Source organism: Oculina patagonica, chromosome 13 (assembly GCF_052425735.1).
Source record: "Oculina patagonica isolate OP01 chromosome 13, crgOcupat, whole genome shotgun sequence".
In the NCBI taxonomy this organism is placed as follows: Eukaryota; Metazoa; Cnidaria; class Anthozoa; order Scleractinia; family Oculinidae; genus Oculina; species Oculina patagonica.
The window spans coordinates 32087551-32109547 of record NC_135770.1 but is presented as its reverse complement, the minus strand read 5'-3'; the positions used below and the strand labels follow the sequence as shown (position 1 = coordinate 32109547).

General features: G+C 38.7%; 2 protein-coding genes across 2 annotated transcripts; both read left to right on the top strand.

Moving 5' to 3' along the window:
- The first annotated feature begins 23 nt into the window (after nucleotides 1-23).
- LOC144634449 (RNA polymerase-associated protein RTF1 homolog) lies at nucleotides 24-12706 on the top strand. Its single transcript, XM_078493400.1, has 17 exons — nucleotides 24-151; nucleotides 229-339; nucleotides 1009-1132; nucleotides 2796-3303; nucleotides 4013-4093; nucleotides 4574-4664; nucleotides 6944-7026; nucleotides 7324-7411; nucleotides 8230-8337; nucleotides 8883-8960; nucleotides 9149-9270; nucleotides 10263-10320; nucleotides 10708-10779; nucleotides 10974-11072; nucleotides 11482-11514; nucleotides 11619-11766; nucleotides 12549-12706. Exons 1-17 carry the CDS (start codon nucleotides 50-52, stop codon nucleotides 12656-12658), a joined length of 2016 nt encoding a protein of 671 aa, XP_078349526.1. The 5' UTR covers nucleotides 24-49; the 3' UTR covers nucleotides 12659-12706.
- A 3489-nt stretch (nucleotides 12707-16195) lies between these two features.
- On the top strand, nucleotides 16196-21430 carry LOC144634754 (kelch-like protein 28). The gene is made up of 5 exons (XM_078493772.1): nucleotides 16196-17250; nucleotides 18144-18514; nucleotides 19205-19413; nucleotides 19554-19916; nucleotides 20504-21430. The coding sequence occupies exons 1-5, from the start codon at nucleotides 16615-16617 to the stop codon at nucleotides 20731-20733; spliced, it is 1809 nt and encodes a 602-aa protein (XP_078349898.1). The 5' UTR covers nucleotides 16196-16614; the 3' UTR covers nucleotides 20734-21430.
- Nucleotides 21431-21997: the final 567 nt, after the last annotated feature.

The following is a 21997-nucleotide window of genomic DNA, read 5'->3' as shown; positions in this document are numbered from 1 at the left end:
TGTTAGCTTAGTAACCTGGTCTTCCCGTCCATGTTCTCGAAGCGCCAAGATGGGAAAAACGAAGGAAAGCGGTGATTCCAAACGTAAAAGGAAGCGGGTAGCAGTCGAATCGAGTAGCGACGATGACGAGAGTGAACAAGACTTAGAGGAGGTGACCCAGAATGCTTTAGATCACAAGAGTTTTTGAGATTTAAAGTGATACTTGACTTTGAATGTTGTTGTTTACAGGAACTCAAGTCACTCGCCAAGCGCTCGAGACAGGCGCAAGATAATTCCAAGCCGCAGCGATCAGGAGATTCAGACAGCGACTTGGATTCGTCAGAGGGAAGTGATGATGAGGTAAGAACTGACAAGATTCATTCAATCATTTCTTTGAGTTTCCAATTTAAAACCCTCAATTACTATACACTGTATATACCTGAGTAGTGATCTGACGCCAAACAAAATAATTTGCAAAGCAATACTTGAGAAGCTTCACAAGCACGATTCTGGATTTATTTGATAGCAATAGCTATAGAGCATGTTTATAGTACAATTATTGAGATGCCATTTATGAAGTTAAGTTCTCTCAAGTAAATCTGTTGTAAATGTAGACACATGTACACGAGTACATGTAGCTCTTTGTAAAATTGAATGTCAGCATTTTACTCTGGCCATTCCATACATGTATATCAGAAAGCACAAGAACGACAGTGACTTTTTATGCTTAGTTGTTGGGGAGGGGGGAGGCATACCTGCAAACTCTCTTGGTTTTCCCGGGAGTCTCCAAGTTTTTCATCAAATCTCTGGTCCGATGTTCAGAGAGTACAGGTATTCAGACATTGTTGAAAATGACATTCTCACAATGCAAAGATTTCTAGACATTTCCAGTTTTTTGTACTCTGGGAGTTGGCAGGTATGGGGAGGTGTTTTGGCAGAGGGATGGTGCAAAGGTATGTGTACAGCGTAAGCAGGGATATTGTATGCATATAATTATGCTGGAGTTAAGTGATTGTTTTCTTGTTGCAGTGGACAATGGATTCTGAAAATAGTAAAGGTAAAGCTGCCAAAGCTAAAGAAAAGAAAAGAGGGGCTAAGAAGGCTTCATCATCTGGTTCTTCATCAGAGGAAAGTGGTGAAACATCATCTGGTGGTGAGAGACGTATTTATGATCAAGCTTCTTTTTCTTAATTTATTTGAAAATTATCCTTTCAGCCATTCAGTCGCTCATGATCATACATTCAGAATAAATTGTAAGCTGTTCAGCCCTTCAGTTTCACCCATTTCATTCGGCTTTATGAGCCTTTCCTTACCCATTCGGTAGCCATGTATTTTACCCATTTAACAGAAAGCTGTTAGTGTACGTTTTTGTGTGAGAGGTCACAGGTATTTTCTTGGAATTTTGTTGGAAGAATGGACTTTGTTACCTTATTCTTACTAATTTTTGCGCGTACTTAACTTCGCGAAAATTTGAGAGGCGAATTTCGCGAGTATTAATTTTTGCGATTGCAAGAAAAATTACAGAAAAAGTGTATTAAATTTAGTGATTGTGTAAGTGTTTTATGGATCAGTCATCAAAGACTAAGGAACCACTGGAAATACACAAAGGTCTGGCTCAATGTAACTACAAGGAGCCTGTAAATGAAAACTTTAGTGACTGTACTTAAGAGGTTTTGAACCAATTTACAAGCTCGAAACAGTAATCAGAGGAAGGGTGCTAGTCAAAACCAAGACGGAAAGATATTTTTAAAGGTAGATGGTTACAGTTCCAAACATTTACCGTAAAGTTCCGTGTATAAGCCGCACCTTTTTCCTCTAAATTCAAGTCAAAAATCGGGGGTGCGGCTTATCTACGGAAACATCTCTGGTTGGAGTTCTCAAGGGCCTAATTAATATTCATAAAAAAACTTCTCAAGACGTCATTGAATAAACATATAACAACCTGAAAACTTTGTTGTTCACTGCCTTTTAGTTCCTCTGCAAAACTGTTTGCAGTGAAGCCTGCCGGTCACTTCGAATCATGTCTTTCCGCAGCGTGCGAGAAAGCACCAAGATAAACGCAAGTACTCACAAGGCAAATGGCCGACCGCTTCGCTTTTTTTATTGACCTTCACAACAAATGCATCTGCTGGATTAACAAACTCTTATTCTGCATGAAGTTTTGATCCTGTTGCGGGTAGCAGTTTCCAAGAATCTTGAAATAAAAACGTGGTTTCTTCCGAAGAAAGTGCCGCCATGTTTGATTTTATTGCCCAGACTCCTCTCTACAATTCAAAGCTTGGCTACTAAGCATTCATCATTCGCGTACGATTTGAACGAATTACAAAAGTGTTTAGAAGTGATAATCTCGAAAAAATTGATATCAAGAGAGCATCCAAGTTTAAGATATTGTGAACTCAAACTAAAAGGGAGGTATGACAAGTGAAATTTCGCTTTCGTTAGACTTAATTTATATTAAACATTGCAACAACTGCCGTGTCAGTGTTTCGAAACCGTGCTTGTTTGCCCTTGTTTGTTTACCAATAGAACTTCACTTAAACTTCAAACTTTATGGACCGTATATTTTTTTCCAAAATTTGAGCTTCCAAATCGGGGGTGCGGCTTATCTACGGGTGCGGCTTATACACGGAACTTTACGGTAAAACTTTTACTGTTTTGATATATAATATGGTATTAATTTTCGCATGTTTAAATTTCGCGCAATGTCTTTTTCGCGCGTACTTAATTTCGTGATTATTTTGAAATCGTGAAAATTAGTACTCGCGAAAATAAGTAAGAATAAGGTAATGTTAACTGTTCTTTCTTGTGTCAATCAGAGTCATCATCGTCATCGTCATCATCAGAAGATGAAGAAGACGAACAGTATCATGACGGCTGGGATGATAACTTGATGGGGGATGAAGCAGACAGGGAAAGACTTGAAAAAATGACGGAAAAAGAGAGAGAACAGGAAATCTTCAACCGTGTGGAAAAAAGAGAGGCTCTCAAGACTAGGTTTGAAATTGAAAGGCAACTGCGGCTAGCTAAGAGAAAAGAAAAGAAAAAGAAACGTGAAAAGGAAAAGGCAAATCTTGAGAAAGAGGGTATAGCTCTGAGGAAAAAGGAGCGAAAAAGACATGTTGAGGAAAAGAAAGCCAAGGCGCTCGATGATTTAAAAGCAAAGAGATCGGAGAAGAAGGAAAGAAAAGTTGCAGAATCATTGGCGGAGCAGAAAGAGCCACAGTTGAAAGCTAGCGATGTATATTCAGACGACGAGAATGACGAGGAGCAAGATGAAAGCAAATCAAGTTCAGGAGAGGGATCATTCCGAGACTCTGACGAAGAGTAAGTTTTCTTTTAATTATTTTTTTTTACTACATCTGCAGACAAATGAATTGACTTATGACTTGTACCTTATTGGTACTAATTTTTGTGTCGCCTTAATTTCGCAATTTTTGCAATTTAAAAAAAATTGCGAACTTAAAGCGTCACAAAATAAAAATTCTTATGAACTTAAATGTTGCGAAAATTAATACCCGCCTAAGGAAGAAACACATGTCTATGTGTTGTGTATAATTTGTAAAAGCTCTACGGCATGCCTACAGAATGATAAACAACAGTTTAACAGTCAAATTTTACAAACTGAGTTGCTTCAGAGGCGGTGGACTGACTATGCCTATAGGTACACAATGAGGTTCTATAGTTTGGTTTTGTTATGAGTTGATGATTTTCATCAATAAGAAGTGTAAAATAATAATAAAATTGTCGAAATAAAAAAACGTGTTTTTTTTTCATTAAAATTAATACGCAAAAATAAATTTCCTAAGAAAATAATTTTGCACCCAAATTGCAAGAATGAAGACCTGCGGAATATGCCATCCTTTTTTTTTGCAAAATTAAGTGCCAGCAAAAATTAGTACTAATACATGTAAGGCCAGCAGGCTTTGTTCATCCTATTTTTTAGGTTATTCTGTTATATGCAGTTGGTTTACTGGAAGGTGCAAGTGATATATTATAATCCAAACCTACACATTATTTTTTTTTAAATTTCCAGGCAAGGTGAGGGTGAGCCACAAAGGGTGTCAACAGTTGATGATCTTGAAAGAATAAGAATATCACGGCACAAACTTGAAAGGTACTTGTACATTGTATCTATGCATGAATTCGTGTTCTAGTATTACATCGAAAATAGTGCTAAATGTTAGTAGGATTTTTCATGTATAGTTTTATGCATGCAGTAGATTGTTATAACTATTTTAATAAGCAGGGTATTATTAACTATTTTAATTACTATTTTGATAGTAGATAACACATGAAGAGCTACCATGTGGAAATACTGTTATTAACTAAGGGGGGTTCTTCAGTTCTTACACATAACTTCAGATCTAGAGCAGTAAGTAAGGAATTGTTGAAGGCCGTTTTTGTTGGGAAGCTATTTTGGAGTGTCTGGTAATGCTAAATGGTAAAGTTTTGGCAGGGGGAGAACACCTGCATTGAAAAGACTTAGTTTGACATTGCACGCACATTCCTACATGCAGTGCCAGTCCAAAACCACGCATACTTGCTTTCTTGCTGACTCACGCACTCACTGGTGTTGCTACTTGCTGTTTTGCAGATGGGTACACATGCCATTCTTTGGCAAGATAATAGTTGGATGTTATGTTCGTGTTGGTATTGGAAGCCATGATGCACGGCCTGTTTATAGGGTAAAGTTTACACCAGTAAATGTATGTTCATATGCTACTTCTACTAACAACTTCAGATCTTTTAAAGTGGTTTTGACTTGAGTGCAGAACAAAATTTGCTTTAAAATTGGTTTAAAAATCTGGCCCTATTTTCTCATCCAATTAGAGGTAAAACAGAAACCATTTGTGCATGTCAAGTTTTGATTGGTTCACTGGATTGTCCATGTCTTTTGTGATTGGCCAGAATGTTTACTTTGGTATTTGGTTTACAACACTCAACAATTGAAGGGCTTGGTGCAAAAAGGGCAGAAAAAATTTTGGCTTGAAATGAACATTGCCAAAACAACTCCAAAATTTCCATGCGGGTTTGTTTACGTAAGTGAAACATTAGTAATGAATTTGTTTTTGCCGGCTTTTGCTCCATTTCTGAGAAATAACATAATGCAAAAAACTAGGTTTTTCCAGTCAACATCTTTAGAAGTTTCTTTGTTACAATGGAACAAAAAAACTTTTAAAAACACTAACTTGAAAAACAGAGCTTTTTGCATACACTGTATGTTATCTCTACAAAACAAAGCAAAAACCAGGGAAAATAAATACAGTACAAAGTTTCATATACGTCAACAAACCCACATGCAAAATTTGGAGTCGTTTTGTCAATGTTCTTTTTAGTCTAAAATCACTTCTGCCCTTTTTGCAACGAAGCCTTCTTTTTTTGTGTGAAAACTACTCTTTGAAGTGAACCAATAATTATAACAATATTAAATTATTTATTGTAGAAGTATACAGCAATGCCCCTTGCACTTCAGTTTTATCATCTCAGAACTGACTGGTGTCACGTTACCTTGACCCTCTATTAGGCTACATTGTAAATCAGTGTCAGTAGCATTTTCATTTATTAGACACCGCTACCTACATATATTAAAGTGCATATGAAGCAAAATTTTTTTCTGTCGTTTTTAGTTCTTCAATATGTATATAAAAACACTGTAAAAATAAAAATTCTACTGAACAAAGATTCGAGCGAATTTTGTGGCTATAAAATACTGTTTTTCTGTCAAAAAAGTGTCCGGAGACTGGGTTGAGTTTATATTGCGAAATCCTGGTTGTGAAGTCACCTTGGTGGTAGCTTGGTTGCGAAGGTTTTGTTTACAGTAAGCGCTGAGTAAGGAAATATGTCGAGTGACAGCTGTAATGATTTGGAATTTAGCGTGACTTACGACTCTGCGAAGAGAGTAAAGAAGAAACAGATGAAGAAGAGTACAATATAGTTTGTAGCCGGTTTGCCACTTACGAAGACCATAGTAAGTAACTATAACTCTACGAACTATGCGACGACGAACCACTCGCGGGAGAAGACGAAGGTGACAATCAAGACGAAGAGGACGATGAAATAGAACGGATTAAAACACTTAACACGACTACCGAGCCGTCGAGCCGCCGAATTATATACCTTACTCGTTCTTTAAACACTTAACGCGACTACCGAGCCGTCGGGCCGCCGAGCCACTGAATTATATACCTTACTCGTTCTTTAAACACTTAACGCGACTACCGAGCCGCCAAATTATATACCTTACTCGTTCTTTAAACACTTAACGCGACTACCGAGCCGTCGAGCCGCCGAGCCTTCGAATTATATACCTTACTCGTTCTTTAAACACTTAACACGACTACCGAGCCGCCGAGCCACCGAATTATATACCTTACTCGCTCTTTATACACTTAACGCGACTACCGAGCCACCGAATCATATACCTGACTTGTTCTTTAAACACTTAACGCGACTACCGAGTCGCCGAATTATATACCTTACTCGTTCTTTAAACACTTAACGCGACTACCGAGCCGTCGAGCCGCCGAGCCACCGAATTATATCGCTTCAAAAATGGCCCTGCATTTTGTAATTACTCCACTGGTGCATTGTAACACCCGGAGTAAAACTTGCGTTTCAACAACTCTCGTTGTTCGGGCCACCTCTCCCCCTCTTCGCGTAGTTTTTGCCCTGTCCGCCATATCTGATGCTTTGGAGTGAAATCAACAATCAACCAACGTGACGTCACGAGCTGAGATCACGTGGTATTTTGGCCGCGCGATTTTCCGGCCAATTTTAGAGCCAAATGCTGCAACTTTTTTGGGTTGTAAAATCGTCAATTTATTTTCTTTTCTTTTCAAACTTTCAGGGATTTCTTATAAGATGTTAAACTTTAAAAATATGCATTAAAATATTTCGCTTCATATGCACTTTAACTGCTGAACACTTTTTCGTCTTATTGTATTTTAATCTTGCTATTTTCTAGGTTGCTGAGATAAGAGATGTGGTGGAAACAGCCAAAGTGTACTCTTTGGGAAATACAAAAACAAATAAAGGATTAAAGTTAAAGTAAGTCACTTTACAGGTTGCAAATTTTACTGTCAGTAATTTAAATGGAGTTGTTTACATTGTATAACAATCAGTATCAATTTACACAAAGGTAACATAAAATTTTGAATTGAGTTGAATTACCATAGACTGCCCTCTGTTGGGTGAATAAAAAAATACAAATAATTTGTCTCTGGCTTTGTGTGCAACAATGTTCAAGCCATAACCAAAATTTAATTTAAACCACACCAATTGATAAGTTTTACCAATATTTAAACCATGACATACAGTTTACATTGTCTCTGATTCCTTTATTAGACATGGCAACCAAGAAAGGGTGTTTAGACTAGAGTTTGTATCAAACCAAAGATTTACAGAAACAGAGTTTATAAGGTGGAAAGAAGAGGTATGGATGTGAGGACTTGCTTTTTAATTTTTATTTTTGTTTTTGCAACACAAAGACATTCTTACAACAAAAACTTACATAACTTCAAACACTAATGGTACGTCATGTTACATTACAATTACCTCTGCTTAACAACAATTTTAGTTGCTCTATTTACTTACGTGCTCTACTACATGTAACTTATTTTTTACAATCTACTTTTATCCTTTAAATTTACAAATACAGTGTAACTACTAAGAATTTTAGTTACATAGCTGAATTGAAATTAAAATACACAGGGAAAAAAAGACTTCTAAGAAATGGAAACAAAAAATTAAGCAAATAAATAAAGAAAACATAAAAATAAAAAGACCCAGTTAAGGAGAAAACAAAGCAGTCACAAACTAAACTGGTAGAAAAGAATGCCATTTGTTGTTAAACTCTTTCTCTTTATTTAGACGTGGCTGCGATATATTTTTCTAAGTTCGTTTTTTCCTGCACAAGAGAGATGAAGTCTTGAAAATGGGCATAATAGTATTAAAATGCGTTAACATGTATTAAGTACTTGCCTAACATGATGAGATGGTTGAGGGCTTTGTAGTGAGTGTGTCAACGAAAATTCTCAACTTTCTTTTAGCTTTATGGTCAATATTTAAACTCTCCTCCTTTTTTTCTGTATCTCTCTCTTCATACTTGTTGGGAGAATTTGTTTCAAATGTCATGAAAATTAAGTAACCTCTGATACTGGAATTCTCCACACCTGAATGCTTGGTTTTGTATGGAGATTGCGGGGAGATATTAGTTGTTGATCATTTGTGAATTTTTGCTTCTGTGTGTAGTGTGAATCTCATGGCCTTCCTCTGCCAACACTTGATGACGTGGATGGTAAAGCAAATCAGTTTAATGAGGCGCGACATTACATGTACAATGAGGATGATGTCGACAAGGTGCGTGAACTAGAAAGTCTAGTTTTACAAATAAACAAATAAATTGAGTAATTAAATTGTTTTTTGTTTTTTTTTTTAATGAGGAGAGCACATAATAATTTTAAGCAGTGGCCCTCAGATGACCAATCCAGGGTTCGTACGGGTCATGGAAAACCTGGAAGGTCATAAAATTTTAGGACTTCATTTTCCACACCTGGAGCGTCGTGGAATTTAAGTGTGGGTCATGGAAAGTCATGGAAAATGATGTTTTAAAAAAGCACAAGAAATTCGGTTTAATCGCAAAGAAAATGGTAAAAACATACCCAAAATTAAGGATCATTTCAAAGAAAGTGGTCAAATTAAGGTCATGGAAAACTTGGAGAAGTCATGGAAAAGGTCATGGAAAATTATGAAATTTCGAAAGCTCAAATGAGTACAAACCCTACAATCCAATTGGAAACTAAAAGTCTTGGTTTTTGTGGAGGTAGGAAAACTGGAGTACCTGGAGAAAAGCCTCAGATGCATTTGTCTCAAGTAATGATCAGTTATTTTTTTACACCATTCAGATTGTAGCAGAGAAGCAGAAGTTTAGAAAGACACCATTCAATTATGCTCAAAAGAAGAATAATTTAATGCGATCAAAGGTTTGTACAAACAAGATGATTATAATTACCCAGAAATATAAATGAGTACCAGTGAATGGTCAGGGCAATCTGACACAATGCTTCTTGTTATCAAAATTGGAACAAGCTCTAGCTGTGTAGACCATTAAGCAGTCTTTGTAAACTTGTTATCCATTGATCATCTCAGTTTTTTTTATTTCTCACTACAGGAAATAGCAGAACAAACAGGAAATTTGGAAGAAGCTGAAAAACTTCGCAATGAGTTGGAGGATTTGGAAGAGAAAGCTCAGCATCTTGACAAAGTGCGATCAAAGAACCTTAGTGCTATCAGGTACATGAATGTAAAGTGCAAGCTCAGTGCAGCCTCATGCTCAGCAAGTTAATTCTTTTTCTGGAGGCCAGGGCTGCAAATATTTGTTTTTCACTTGACGGGACATACATGTATGGCCTACTAAGACATGCTACACCATCTTGGTTGGCCAAAACAAAATTTTGGTCGGACATCACCTAAAACAAAAGGTTGAAATTTATTCATTGTTGCCTTAAAATGATTAACGATCAAAAAATTGTCGGGACATCATGTCCAACCACACTTGGGATTCTGTTGGACATGAGCAATTTTTGATCAGCCAATGTCCGATGACTGACTGTTATTTGCAGCCCTGGGAGGCTATTGATGAAATACATGTAGTAATTATTTTTTGAGAATTTGTTTATAATACATTTTAGGCAATTTTTTCTGTCTGCTAAATTTTCTTGAATAAAAATTTAAAGAAAAATGAAATACTACTTATTAACCGAGAGTGAGGTCATTACAGGGGAATCTCAGACCGAGGCCTTGATGTATTGACCGAGCGACAGCGAGGTCAATACATCAAGGTCGAGGTCTGAGATTCCCCTGTAATGACCGAACGGACGAGGTTAATAAGTTATTTATTATATGGCCTTTAAGCACTATTAAAAAAAAGAGTATAATCAAGGGAAAAAACACTGGAGGTAAAACTCGCTCTAGCTCTCTGTGGCTCTCTTCGTCACTCATACTAAAGAAGTATCGGTATGCTTATATGTTTCTTTCAGTTATTGAAAAGATAGTTATATTTTGTCGGCATTTTATGTTGTTTTTGCCCCCTTGCTAGTAGCTTTTACTCACAACTCAAAAAACCGTCGAGCCGAGAAAAATTTTCATAATGCCCGCTCAGCAGCCAATCAGAGCGCGCGTACTATTGTAGCCATATAATAAATGATAATATTGATCAGAATGATCACTATAATTTAATAACACTATTGAGTAGTAAGTTTCAAACGTTTTGTTTTTATTTGCAGTTACATCAATGAGCGGAACAGAAAAAGGAATATTGTAGAGGCAGAGAAAGCTGCAGCAGTAAGATATATATAAATTATATAATTATTTAAGTTAAATTATATTATGTTTAGATATTTAACTTATAGTGTTAAATTAGTTATTATTAATATATGTGTTAATTTTTCAATCGGGGTAGCAAATGCTGTTTTTCAGTTTTAAAGGAGCTAAGTCACAGACAATGCATCTTGAAAAAACTGGCAAGTTTTTTCAAGTTTGTCATTCGTAATCCAGGGCTCTTAATAATACTGTGACATTTCTCCTTAAATGGGAGGCGTGTTGGCCTACAATGGTTAGCGTGCCAGACTCTGGACCAAACAGTCCTACATGTAGTTCAAGCCTGGCGAGGGTCACTGTATTGTGTTCTTGGTCAACAGATTAATTTTTATTTGTTTTCTGAAAATACAGGAAGAAATGAGCGAGGAGCAAAAAGCAGATCCGTTTACAAGGAGAAAAACACTTCCTCAACTTGTTTCTATGGTAAGTCATAAGTACACTGGAAAAACAGAGCATAAAGTGGACTCAATAACCCCTTCGGTAAAAATGTACAGTAGGGTTGAAGCCCCGAAAACAAGCCGGCAAAGACTGACCGGTGTCAAGAAGTCTAAACTGCCTGTGTTTGACTTTTGAACCAGAATTTAATAGTTTGGATACATGTTCATTTTATTTTTAAGGTGAAAAACGTTCCAAGTCCTGTAGCAAGAGTAGAAAACGAAGAAAATATTGAGGCTGCATCCTTATCTCCAGGCCCCCAAGTGACCAGCACTGACGGAGTGAGTCTGGGTTTGTGTTTCTGTACAGACAAGGTGTAAGACAATTTGTGTTTATGTTGTGGCTCAATTTTACCCTTGGAACAATTTGGTATTATTTTCCTTGTACATTACTTGCAAAAACTTTCGGATGATTTTGATTTCGGACAAAAAAAATTAATCAGTACAGTATAAAACCGTTTAAGTACCCAAACAAACCCGAAATGACAAGAAAAGGTTTTGAGATGGCAGGAATAGTGGAGGCTGTCACTAAGTAACTAGAAGGTTCCAGATGTTCGTTTGTGTTTGTGTGTTACCTGTTGCTCTGTGCCATGTTTCGGGCTCTCTACATGGATGTATTTGTTGTTGTGGTTTAGAATGAATAAAGGCCCCACTGGAAATACAAAAACGTCAATTTAAATTTTTCTTTCAGGCTTCCACCTCAAGTCAACCAACAGAAACCGCTGTGAGTTGTTAACCTTTTTTTTTTTTTTGCCTCACTTAATTAATTTTCACTCACTTATTTTTCCAAGCTTGATTTTCATTATATCTCGTTGTTTCTCTCTATAGATGTCCGATGTAGATACAATGTTACAAGAACCCGTGGCTGTAGCAGGAGCCCAGGCCCCTGAAAGAAAACCGTCCCAGTCGGAAGATCTGTTTTCCGCTCACGACTTCGATATTACCATCAACCTCGACATCCCCGCCCCCGGTACAGGTAAATCACTCGTTTTTAAAAACAAAACCTCTCTGGCTTTGAACTTAATTTTCTCTTTTTTAATGAGCGGAGAGACTTGGCATGGATTTGGCGCCAGTGAAAACTTCTCTGAGGGTCTCAATTAGGGTTAACCGTTAGCCGTAATATGGCCAAAATTTTGGCCGTTAGGCGTAAAAATTGAAAAATTTTTGCCGTAAAATATGTTAGCCGTAACGACTAAGCCAAAAAGTTCGGCCAAGGGCCATTACACCTAAAACTTCTAAGGCTAGATCACTTTCTCATCCTAGAATGGTCGTAAGACTCAAAAAATTAATTTTTAGCCCTTTTGTTATGGAAAGAAATTAACCGTTAGTCGTAAAAAAGCCAAGTATTAAACGTTTGCCTTAAAAGTCACCGGGAGGCGCGGTGGTCTAATGGTTAGTGCACCGGACTCCGAATCGAGCGGTCCGGGTTCAAGACCTGGCCGGGGTCACTGTGTTGTGTTCTTGGGAAAGTCACTTTACTCTGAAAGTGATTTTCTCTTCCCAGGTTTATAAATGGGTACCGGCGACATAATGCTGAGGAGGGGGTGTACCCTGCGATGGACTAGCATCCCATTCAGGGGGGGAGGGGTAGAGATATTCCTAGCCGCTTAATTGTACCGAAACCGGGATAAGCTCCGGCAGTATGGGCCGCATGGCTTAAGGCTTTCTTTCTTTCTTCTTAAAAGCCACCACCCCATTGAGACCCTCTTCACGTTGTTTTCCATTTTATGCGATTGATATCGAGCCCTCTATCAACAGAGTCTCGTCCAGCGGTAGCAACTCCAAGACCCGCAAACGCCGAGAGGGACGGGGCACCAAGACGATCGCTAAACCTTGAAGACTACAAGAAACGAAGGGGGCTGATTTAAACTGCGAGGAATGCGGACTTCACTTGGGTTGAAAACGTTGCGGCACTTAACACAAGAAAGTAGAACAAAACAGAATTCTCAGTATTTACCCTTAGTTCTGTTGAACAAAAAGGACGAGTCGATCTTGCAAATTTTCGATGAGGCTTGTCCGTGCGTGCGTTCTATTTGATTAAGGCGTAAAGCTCATGTACCCAAGCAGCCTAGCAGAGCGACAAAACACAGAAGTGTTTTGTTGCCGCAAAGCAACGGCCAGGAAAATCTAGTGTCTTAACAGTTCTAGAGTGGTTTTCTAATCACTGTCGTGAAGCGAAAACCAAAGTTGCCCACAACAAACGGAGATAACGCAGTCAGCCAATTAGGGCTTGATCGCTTGAAGCGTGCAACCCGCGCCAAGAGCGGGAAAATGCACGTCAGAAAAGTCATTTTGTATCTGATTGGCCGAGCACGTTGCACGAACTTTTTTTAAGCAATTACAGAAAAACAAAGCAAACGTGTGTTTCCTTCGAAAAATAATCTATCGGAACCTGCTCTAACTTGTACTGGTGCTTGACAGGGTTTTGCATTTACTACCAACGAGAAAGAAGTACTTTTAGTGTAGAAACTGAAAAATGTTTTAGAAAGTAATGAATGACAGTTTGAAAGGGCCAGGTTTTGCTAAGTTTGGTTGTTCTTTAATTTTGAGCTGTAGTGCACGTAAAAACTGTTATTGCCCTTAAAAATTGTTAATGTGATTCTGTTGAATTGACCGAAATCAAGATGGTCCTTTTTACCCTTTTAGTATTTTTGAAGAGAATTGATTCGATGCAACAAAATCACCTGATGTAGCCTGGTCTAGCCCTTTTAAGCTGTGAACTGTTGATATGTTGTCAGAATGGCGCAAAAAAAACAAAGATTTATAGTTATAAAGGGATATGGCTATGAAGCCCGGCAAAAATCTTTGTTCTATGCTTTTGTTCGCTCTTTTTGGTCTTGACTGTGCACAAAACACAATAGATTCTGAGATGTGTCTGAGAACCTAACTAATAGAAACGTGACAGTAAACGTAATTATTCAAGGTGTGTGAGTGCGAAGCAAGACTGTGCATGGTCGTGTACCTTCCAACATAATGTAGGGATCTTCTATTTTCTCCTTTGAAGTTTGCCGAGCTTCATAGCCATTTCCCTCTATAAACTATGATTTAAAGGAGTTATTGAAGACCTCTAGATCTAAGTACGAGAGTTTTGACCGTCAGTTTTTAGCGAAGTACTAAGAAAGCATTGTAGGGAAAATCTTTCTTTATTATTCTTTAAAAGCAATGTAATGCACGAGGCTAAGTTGCCTGGGGATACGTATGCCATCTCGTCAGTTAAGCTTGCTTTTTTTTTTTTCGGCTAGTGCGGCATTCAAGCGAACTCTTAGTAATTAAAATGGCGACGGGTACACAGACGAACACTAAATCTCGTTATCCATTACATAGCCGTACTCGTAATAGAATCTTAAGGTCTCTGTAACCCTCGAAGAACTATTTTTACTCAACTTTACAACTGTATGACTAATAAGCTAAGGAAGATGTGCTTTGGCGAGTAAAACGTTCCCGGCACTGGCACTAAATTTAAAAAAATCCATTCAGCCCCCAGAGTGATCGAGAACTGATTTCTCCAAAAGAACTGCATTGCAGACAGCAGGGAGAATTTATATGTTGCGTAGTTGAGTATTCTGTTTGATTGGCTACGAACGTTGTGCCGAATTTGTAATTGTATTGTATTGGCGAATAAGCCTCGCCTTCAAGAGGCAGCTCTTGTAAATAACAATTAACTACTTGTAATTATGTCCTTGAAATGTTTTTGAGAGAGTGTGTGTCTTGGTTTCTTGAAGTCTTATTGTTCTCAATTGTACTAAAGGAACTTTTCTTTTTCCAATCATGAGAAATCATTTTGTACATTTATATACCGTTGCCAATTTCGTTTGTCCAAAGCCAATATTAAAGTAATTGAAGAGTGGAAACATTGGCACATATTAGGACGATTTTTTTAATCAGATTTGAACCAAAACCTACTCTTGTTTGTAGCACCTTGAAAACGAGATCATGAAGTGCGGGTCACCCCCTTTGCGTTGTGATAAAATAATTTAGCCTCTGGCCAGTGGTGGTTAAGCCAGCCCTAACTTCGACTTACCTTATTGTTACTTATTTACGTGGGAGTTAAATTTCGCGATTTTCAAATGAACGCGAAATTAAAGACCCGCGAAAATTTATTCTTAACGTTTCTGACGTATTTTTAATTGTTTTAACGTATTTTTTGGCCTAATCGTGAAAATTAAGTCCCGCGAAATATGCACGTTTCATTTTCGCGAAATTAAGTTCCCTCGAAAATAAGTACGAATAAGGTAGCTTAAGGTATCGGGCCGATAATTTTATACAAGCGATCAGATTACTCCTTCAAAGTAATCGAGAATGCTAACTTTATTGGAATCTTGAACAGCCACACAAGCCCTGCTCTGCTAAGCAGTTACAATTTTGTATTGCCAGTGAACTGCAAATGACACCCATTCGAGGGATCGTTTACTGTTTTTGGTGCTGTTTTAGACTTTTTGGCGGGAAATAGTTGCTAAGCAACAGTAGTTTCTTAGATCAATAAACGAACTTTCCTTTGTGCGTACCTAAAACGGTAGATGTTCCAGAGATTGAATTCCTTGCAATTAATTATTGCCTTTCATACATACGCATTACATATGTTACTATACTTCCTTCTGAATGAAACTCATTTTATGTGACGCTCTTGTAAATGTTTTGTAATAAATTCTACTACAGACAAATGAGTGTTTATTTGTTTTCTTGAATGCTCGCCTGCAGTCAATGGCTGAGGCGTTACTTAAAAATGAAAATAACTCGTCAATCCAGAGAAGTTTTAAATCTAGGGTTTAGTTGAGAGAACAAGACATTCCAACTTTGTTTATTGTAGCCAATCAGTTATGACAAGAGAATATTATTTATATTTGCTTTAATGAGTAGAGTCGTAAGTTGAAATGATGTTTTTTCTGTTAAGTTCAGCACTTTGATTGATTTTTGTTCACTGTAAGTGCATGACCTTAACACAGAAATTGGATAGTGCACCAACGACTAAATTTTCCAACAGTTTGCTTTTCTCAAAATGTTAACCAAAAATCTGTTGATGTGCAGTTGAATGTTCCGGTATATGAAGCCATCTTTTGTTGACGAGTATATAGGGCAAAAGCAAAAGGGTTGAATGTAATAGACTGCTAAACAAACTAGAATGGTATTTAGAATCAAATTTTCAGACACCTTCGTCGTCTTTCTTATTTCGCCTCCAGTAATTCACAGGGGCATTTTCCCAAACCTTGTGCACAGATCCCACACTGCCTGTGGTGCGAAAAAGTGGCCTGGGCCCGTTTCTTGTTCCCGAAAACTTCTCGCACTCGGAAAGCCGTAGCCAAATCTTAAACCTTATGAATACAGAGGCTGTTTTATTCACATACTTTTAATATGAACAGAGCGAGATTTTCTTTTTACAAAGTTCCAGATAGCTATAAATGCTTTGCAGGCCCGTAAAGTTTCCGGGACTTTCGCGGAAACGGGCCCCTGGCCCCAGGAAATCTGAGTTGGAAATTAGGTTTTCTTTTCTTGCTGTTTTCGCTAGCCAAAACATGACATTGGGGCTGTATTCTTGCTTCTTGCTGGGCAGACATTTAGACAGTCCGTGGTCTAACTGGCAGCTAACCAGCAGCATATTTTCTGCATGCGTGATAATTGTGTCAATTAATGCTTTGCCACCTGTACATATCTACATGTCTTAACTTGCGCGGTACCTGTTGGTTTACGTTTAAAAATCCGACATGTAAATGAGCATAGTTATAAACTCACGCAGCTTAATTTAAATGCTAAATTTCACCTGTAAGCTTAGCACGTATCTATATAACTCAACAGCAACTTTCCAAAGAAATTTCTTTAAGAATCCAGCATGCCCTCCAATAATTACCATGTAGGAGATATTCAAACCGATATCAACAGAGTCAAACAAGGAGAGACGTATTTGTTTGTGGATAAGGCTTTCCAAGATTCCATCATTGAGTATTTTCAATTCTTGCGCAGAGAGGGAATTCTGTGCGATGTTACGTTGCGAATCGGAAGTCACAAATTCTCCTGTCATCGTAACATCCTTGGCGTAGCTAGTCCATATTTTCGCTCTTTGTTTATAGACAGCGAAAGTGGAAGATTCATAAAAAATGTGGATCTACCTCAAGATATTGACCGGTCCATTATGGAAGCATTGCTTGGTTATATGTACGGAGGAAGGATTTTCATAAATATCGGAAACGCCATTGACATTTTCAAAGGTGCAAGTTTCTTCAAGCTTCAAAGTTTGATCGAGGAATGTTCTTACGTACTGGTTAGATTTCTAACGCCGGAAAACTGTTTAAATGTACGAGATGTTTCATTGATACACGGACAAGAGAAGCTTCATCGGCGATGCCAGAGATTTGTGTGTGAAAATTTTGTGAAAGTCGCAGAAACATCGCAATTTTTGGAGCTTCCGCAAGATGAGTTGGAAAAGACACTGTCAAACAATGACATTTGCGCCACCAGCGAGCAACAGGTAGTGATGATTTATAAAATTATATTATCTAGGAAATAAATTACCTGAAGAGCGAGGGGCAACATCACAGTTGAATTTTGCAAGAACAACCCTATCATTTTGTTTACAATTTGTTATAAATAAAAATTTCACGAACTGGGCATGTAAATTACTTGATTGTCTTATAGCGCGTATAAGTGTTGAAATGATCTGATCGTAGAATAGTGTGAATTTGTGCGGGGTACTTTTTTCTGAGGATCTTTTCTCCTCCTTTTCTCGACAAATGAAATGAAAAACTGTTCCATTATGTCTCCGCCTTTTTTTCGTCCGATAACTGTGCAGCCTTAAAAAGCCAAAACAGCTGTAATATATATTCGAAGCTGGGACGGTTAAAATTGCAGTTTAGTCAACGCGTGCCACTGATAATACTCGGATTGATCAGTTTCCCGAAGTTTGGGCTCTCGTATGAAAGGTATGGTAATGCTCCTACTCAGTCTTGCCTTGGGGCGGGGGGAGGGGGGAGGTAACCTAGCATTTTGGTCTCACTGTATACTGTGTTTGCGGTCTAGACCGATCAGAAAATGAAAAATGGGAAAATGGGGGTTTAATTCGAATTTTCCGACAAGCATTCCCCAAGCCTTTCACGTGATACCCAGGTTTTAAGGTTTGTTTAGTATAATCCATCTTAATTTCCTCGTTCTCGAACACCACTGCTTCAGGCTGTTTAACGCAGTAGTAACTAGTAATTTTGCATTTCAAATAAACGTTGTCAGTGTTATTTAGTTCATTATTACATCATGTTTTCCTACGTTCAGATGATGGTAAACCATTTTTGACCTTTGGTTTAATTTGAAACTATGTTCACGCAATTAGTGATGAGAACGTTTGTTGTATGCTGTATCCATTTCTTTTAGGTTTTCGACAGCCTGGTGAGATGGACCGAGCACGACCGCAAAGAAAGAGGCATTCACTTTGCCAAATTACTCCAACACGTTCGACTACCACTGCTACCCACCAGCGTGCTAATGGACCATGTCGAGCGTCAGCAACTAGTGCAGCGCTCACCAACAGCTAAAGAAATGGTTCTGGAAGCCCTAAGATTCAACTCGGCGCACGATAGCCAGAAAAAGAGTTTGAGTAGTCCAAGGACTTTGCCTAGAACTTGTTCGACTCTAGTGGACGTGATTCTGTTTGTTGGGGGTAAAGGGAGGCACCCCAAAGAAGGTCGTGTGACGTTCTGTTACCAGCCTGAGGATGACCAGTGGTATTCCTTAGCCCCTTTAAAGTAAGTGCTGGCACATCCGTAGCGAAATTTTTGTTTAATTTTTTACTTAACACAGACGAGAGGGATTTACGAGAACTCAAACTGATTCTTAGTTATTCCATGAGCGCATGTTGGATATGAGATGGTAGAAAGCCCGAGTTATAGCTAACGAGGGGCGTAGCGTAACGTAACTACCTTATATCCAACAAGCGCGAGTGGAATAATTGCTTTATTAAAAACACCCAAAGAAATGCAATATTTGAGCACCATATTTCTAGTCTATGGTGTATGGGCTCATATAACATGGCCTGTAAACCAATGAAAACTCAGGAATTGTTATACAGCATAGCTAGTTTTTTTAATAAAAAACTGTGGTCCACCTGTCCAGTCCTTCTACTTTCTGACGACTATTTGACTCGATTTCTGGCCGAACGTTTACTCTCCTCAAGATTTACCTAAGACAGCTTACAAACAAAGACAGAAGTTTACGTTTCAAAGTCTGTCGATGTTTATAGAAGTAGTATCTGATTGGCTATCACTCGACTCTGAATTTTCTCCTTTTTAATTTACTTTTCGAGTTCAGCACACCACGGCCACCACGCCGCCATATAGAGCGGGGCAAGAGATCGAGACGTGCGTTTCCTCCATGTACCAGTTCTAACTATGTGTAGGTTATAGGTCTTAGCTTACCAATGCTTATTCCTTTTCTAGAACACAGTTGTACGACCATGCGGTAGCCGCAGTTGATGGATTTGTATACGCAAGTGCCGGGTCCGTAGAGGGCAAGGCTTCCCTGCTGCTTCAAGAAAAGGTGCAATGCTACAATCCGCACCTTAATAATTGGGACTTCGTGGCTCCTATGCAAGAACCAAGAGCTAAGGCTGCTGCAGCGGAACACGAGGGACTGCTTTATGTCTCAGGTAAGATCAGGTCCGAACTCACTGAAACTAGTAGATTTGGCAATACGCAGTGCTTCGTTTTGGCCCAACATCTTGGCAATGGCCTTCTCGTTGAGGTAAAATTGGAGAGCGTTCAAATTATCAAGCATTTCTTCTTTTAGGTGGAATCACAAATGGTTCCCATGGCAACTCTTTTGAAGTTTACAATCCAATCAACGACAAATGGAAATTCCTCTCCCCTCCCACAATCCCGCGAAGTCGTCATGCAATGGTTGCCACGGAAACGCACGTTTACGTCATCGGTGGTGAGGGCCAAGGAATCGAGCCCGAGATCAGCATGGAGCGATACGATCCAGCGGTCAACCTCTGGAGCTTTGTTTTACCAATGAATTGTGGGAAAGTTGGCGCATGCGTGGTGGAGCTGGAAAGAAAAATTTACGTCATCGGCGGATATAACGGATACACCACGCTTCGACAGTGTGAGGTTTATGATGTTAATACTCACCAGTGGAACATGGCTAAAGGTAATTGCTAATCAATGTATCCATGCACTGGTTAGCGGTTTACTTGTAAAATTAAATATTAATGAGGAATTGGTCCGGATAGGTATAGGCTCTATTTCCGAGGTCTTTCGAGTCATCAGTTTTTCCCCCATCCCCACCCCCGAGAACATCCTCATCCCCATATATACAGCCCTTTTCGCTCTCTTAGCCGGCAGGGCTTTGGCACGAGAAACGAAGGGCTCTGGGAACATAGGAGTTTTGAATTAACTGGAATATTTTTGATTGACTGTTTAAAAACAGAGAAATCTTTTTGAACGGAAGTTAAAAACGCCATGTCACATAGAGTATATGGGAGTATCATGACTGCATACATGAAGAAGACAGGAAGTCCTAGAATCTAGGACTGGAAATCCTGTGTCTTCAAAGCCCTTCGTTTCTCGTGCAGAGGCCCTGCCGGCTACGTGAAGCGAAAAGAGCCAGGGACGAGAATGCACCGAGAAGAGTTCGTTTGGGCAAGGAGCGTGGGTTCGTTTTCCATACTTTTAATGTCCGTGTTGGCAATTAAATTACAAATAACAATAACATACGTTTTCATGTTCATATTTCAGACATGACAGAGTTTCGTCAAGATGCCGAGGCGGTCGTGCTAAACAAGAAGATCTACGTCATTGGTGGCCGAGACTATAAAGGCGAGCGAGTACTGGACTCCATAGAATGCTTTGATATATCGGAAGGAGAATGGAGCCGAGTGACGTCAGTTCCAGTAGCGAGAGAAGGCTTCCGGTGTGTGACTTGTAGAGTGAGTCGTGATCATCTCGCTCCAATGAAACTAAAGTAATCAGCAGTGCTAGCAAAAAGACTGGTCCACAATATGTACTCTTCTCGAAAACTACTAAATCTGAAAACGATTTTCAATGGTTTCAGTCGAAGGGTTTTTGGCTGAGTTTGCCACCGTTTTTGCCGCCATTATAATGGCTCGCAAACACACACACAACACAACCAACCTCGTCCCCAGGGCCTTCTCGGTGACGAGTTTTCAAAATGACCATTTTGAAAACTCGTCATCGAGAAGGCCCTGGGGACGAGGTTGACAACACAACTTATAATTTTAAACACATTTTTCGTCATGACTTTTAATATTAGTAACAGTTGCATAAACAAAAATAGCAATGGAGATGAAGACGTTAATATGTGGCGTAAGTCTGATGTCGAAATTAAACATGCCTTTAAAAAGTTGTCTCTTGTTTTCTAAATTTGCAATTTTTCTATGGCAAACAAGAAGATGTGAAAATTGAAAGACCTTGAAATATTCTCGGTACATTTTGATATCTGAAACATTAACTGACCAAACAAAGTAAGCATCATGCTGGTTTAATCGGAGGTACGCACACACATTTAAGATCTGCGCATGCAGCCGATGTATAGTACACTTCTGCCTTAATTTTCTGCGTAAATTTTATACATCATTATTATATGTAATTATTAGTATTTTTCATAGATTTTTTGCGACAGAAAGATGGAAAACCTATTTACTGAATTAAAACAAATTTAATTAAGAGCTCTGTAGTGTACCGCGGCGGTGTATGTGAGTGAGCTGAAAGTAAAAGATTTCAGAAGTCCAGAAAATAACTTGTAGGCTTGTGTGCCTCTGTCTTGTACCTGTCTCGATAATGGATCTAGGATATATCAAAGTCTTCTGAGCCACGATTGGACCAAAATTTGCTTTGACAATAAAAGTAGGAATCTCCTATGCGCCCCATCCCCTTATTAGAAAAGGCATATAAAAGAACGAGAATGGATGCTCAGTATTTGAGTGAGACACTAAGGAAATACACTGCTTAGTTCCTGTAGACTGTGTATGCCTTCACGGTATCGTATGACGTCACTACTCGTTTCGATGACTTTTTCCTTCGTACCCGTGACCCGAGACGGGTTACCTGGACAAAAATAGAGACCTAGGAACTAGGCAAGGAAAACTTTGAAATCCCGATTTCTCGAACCCTCGATTTCTCAAATGAGCTTCTACTGGTTATTTAATTTGCGTGGTATTTACCTTTCAAAACAAGTAGAAGGCGTGTTCTCTCAGGGAGGCACAAAATGTG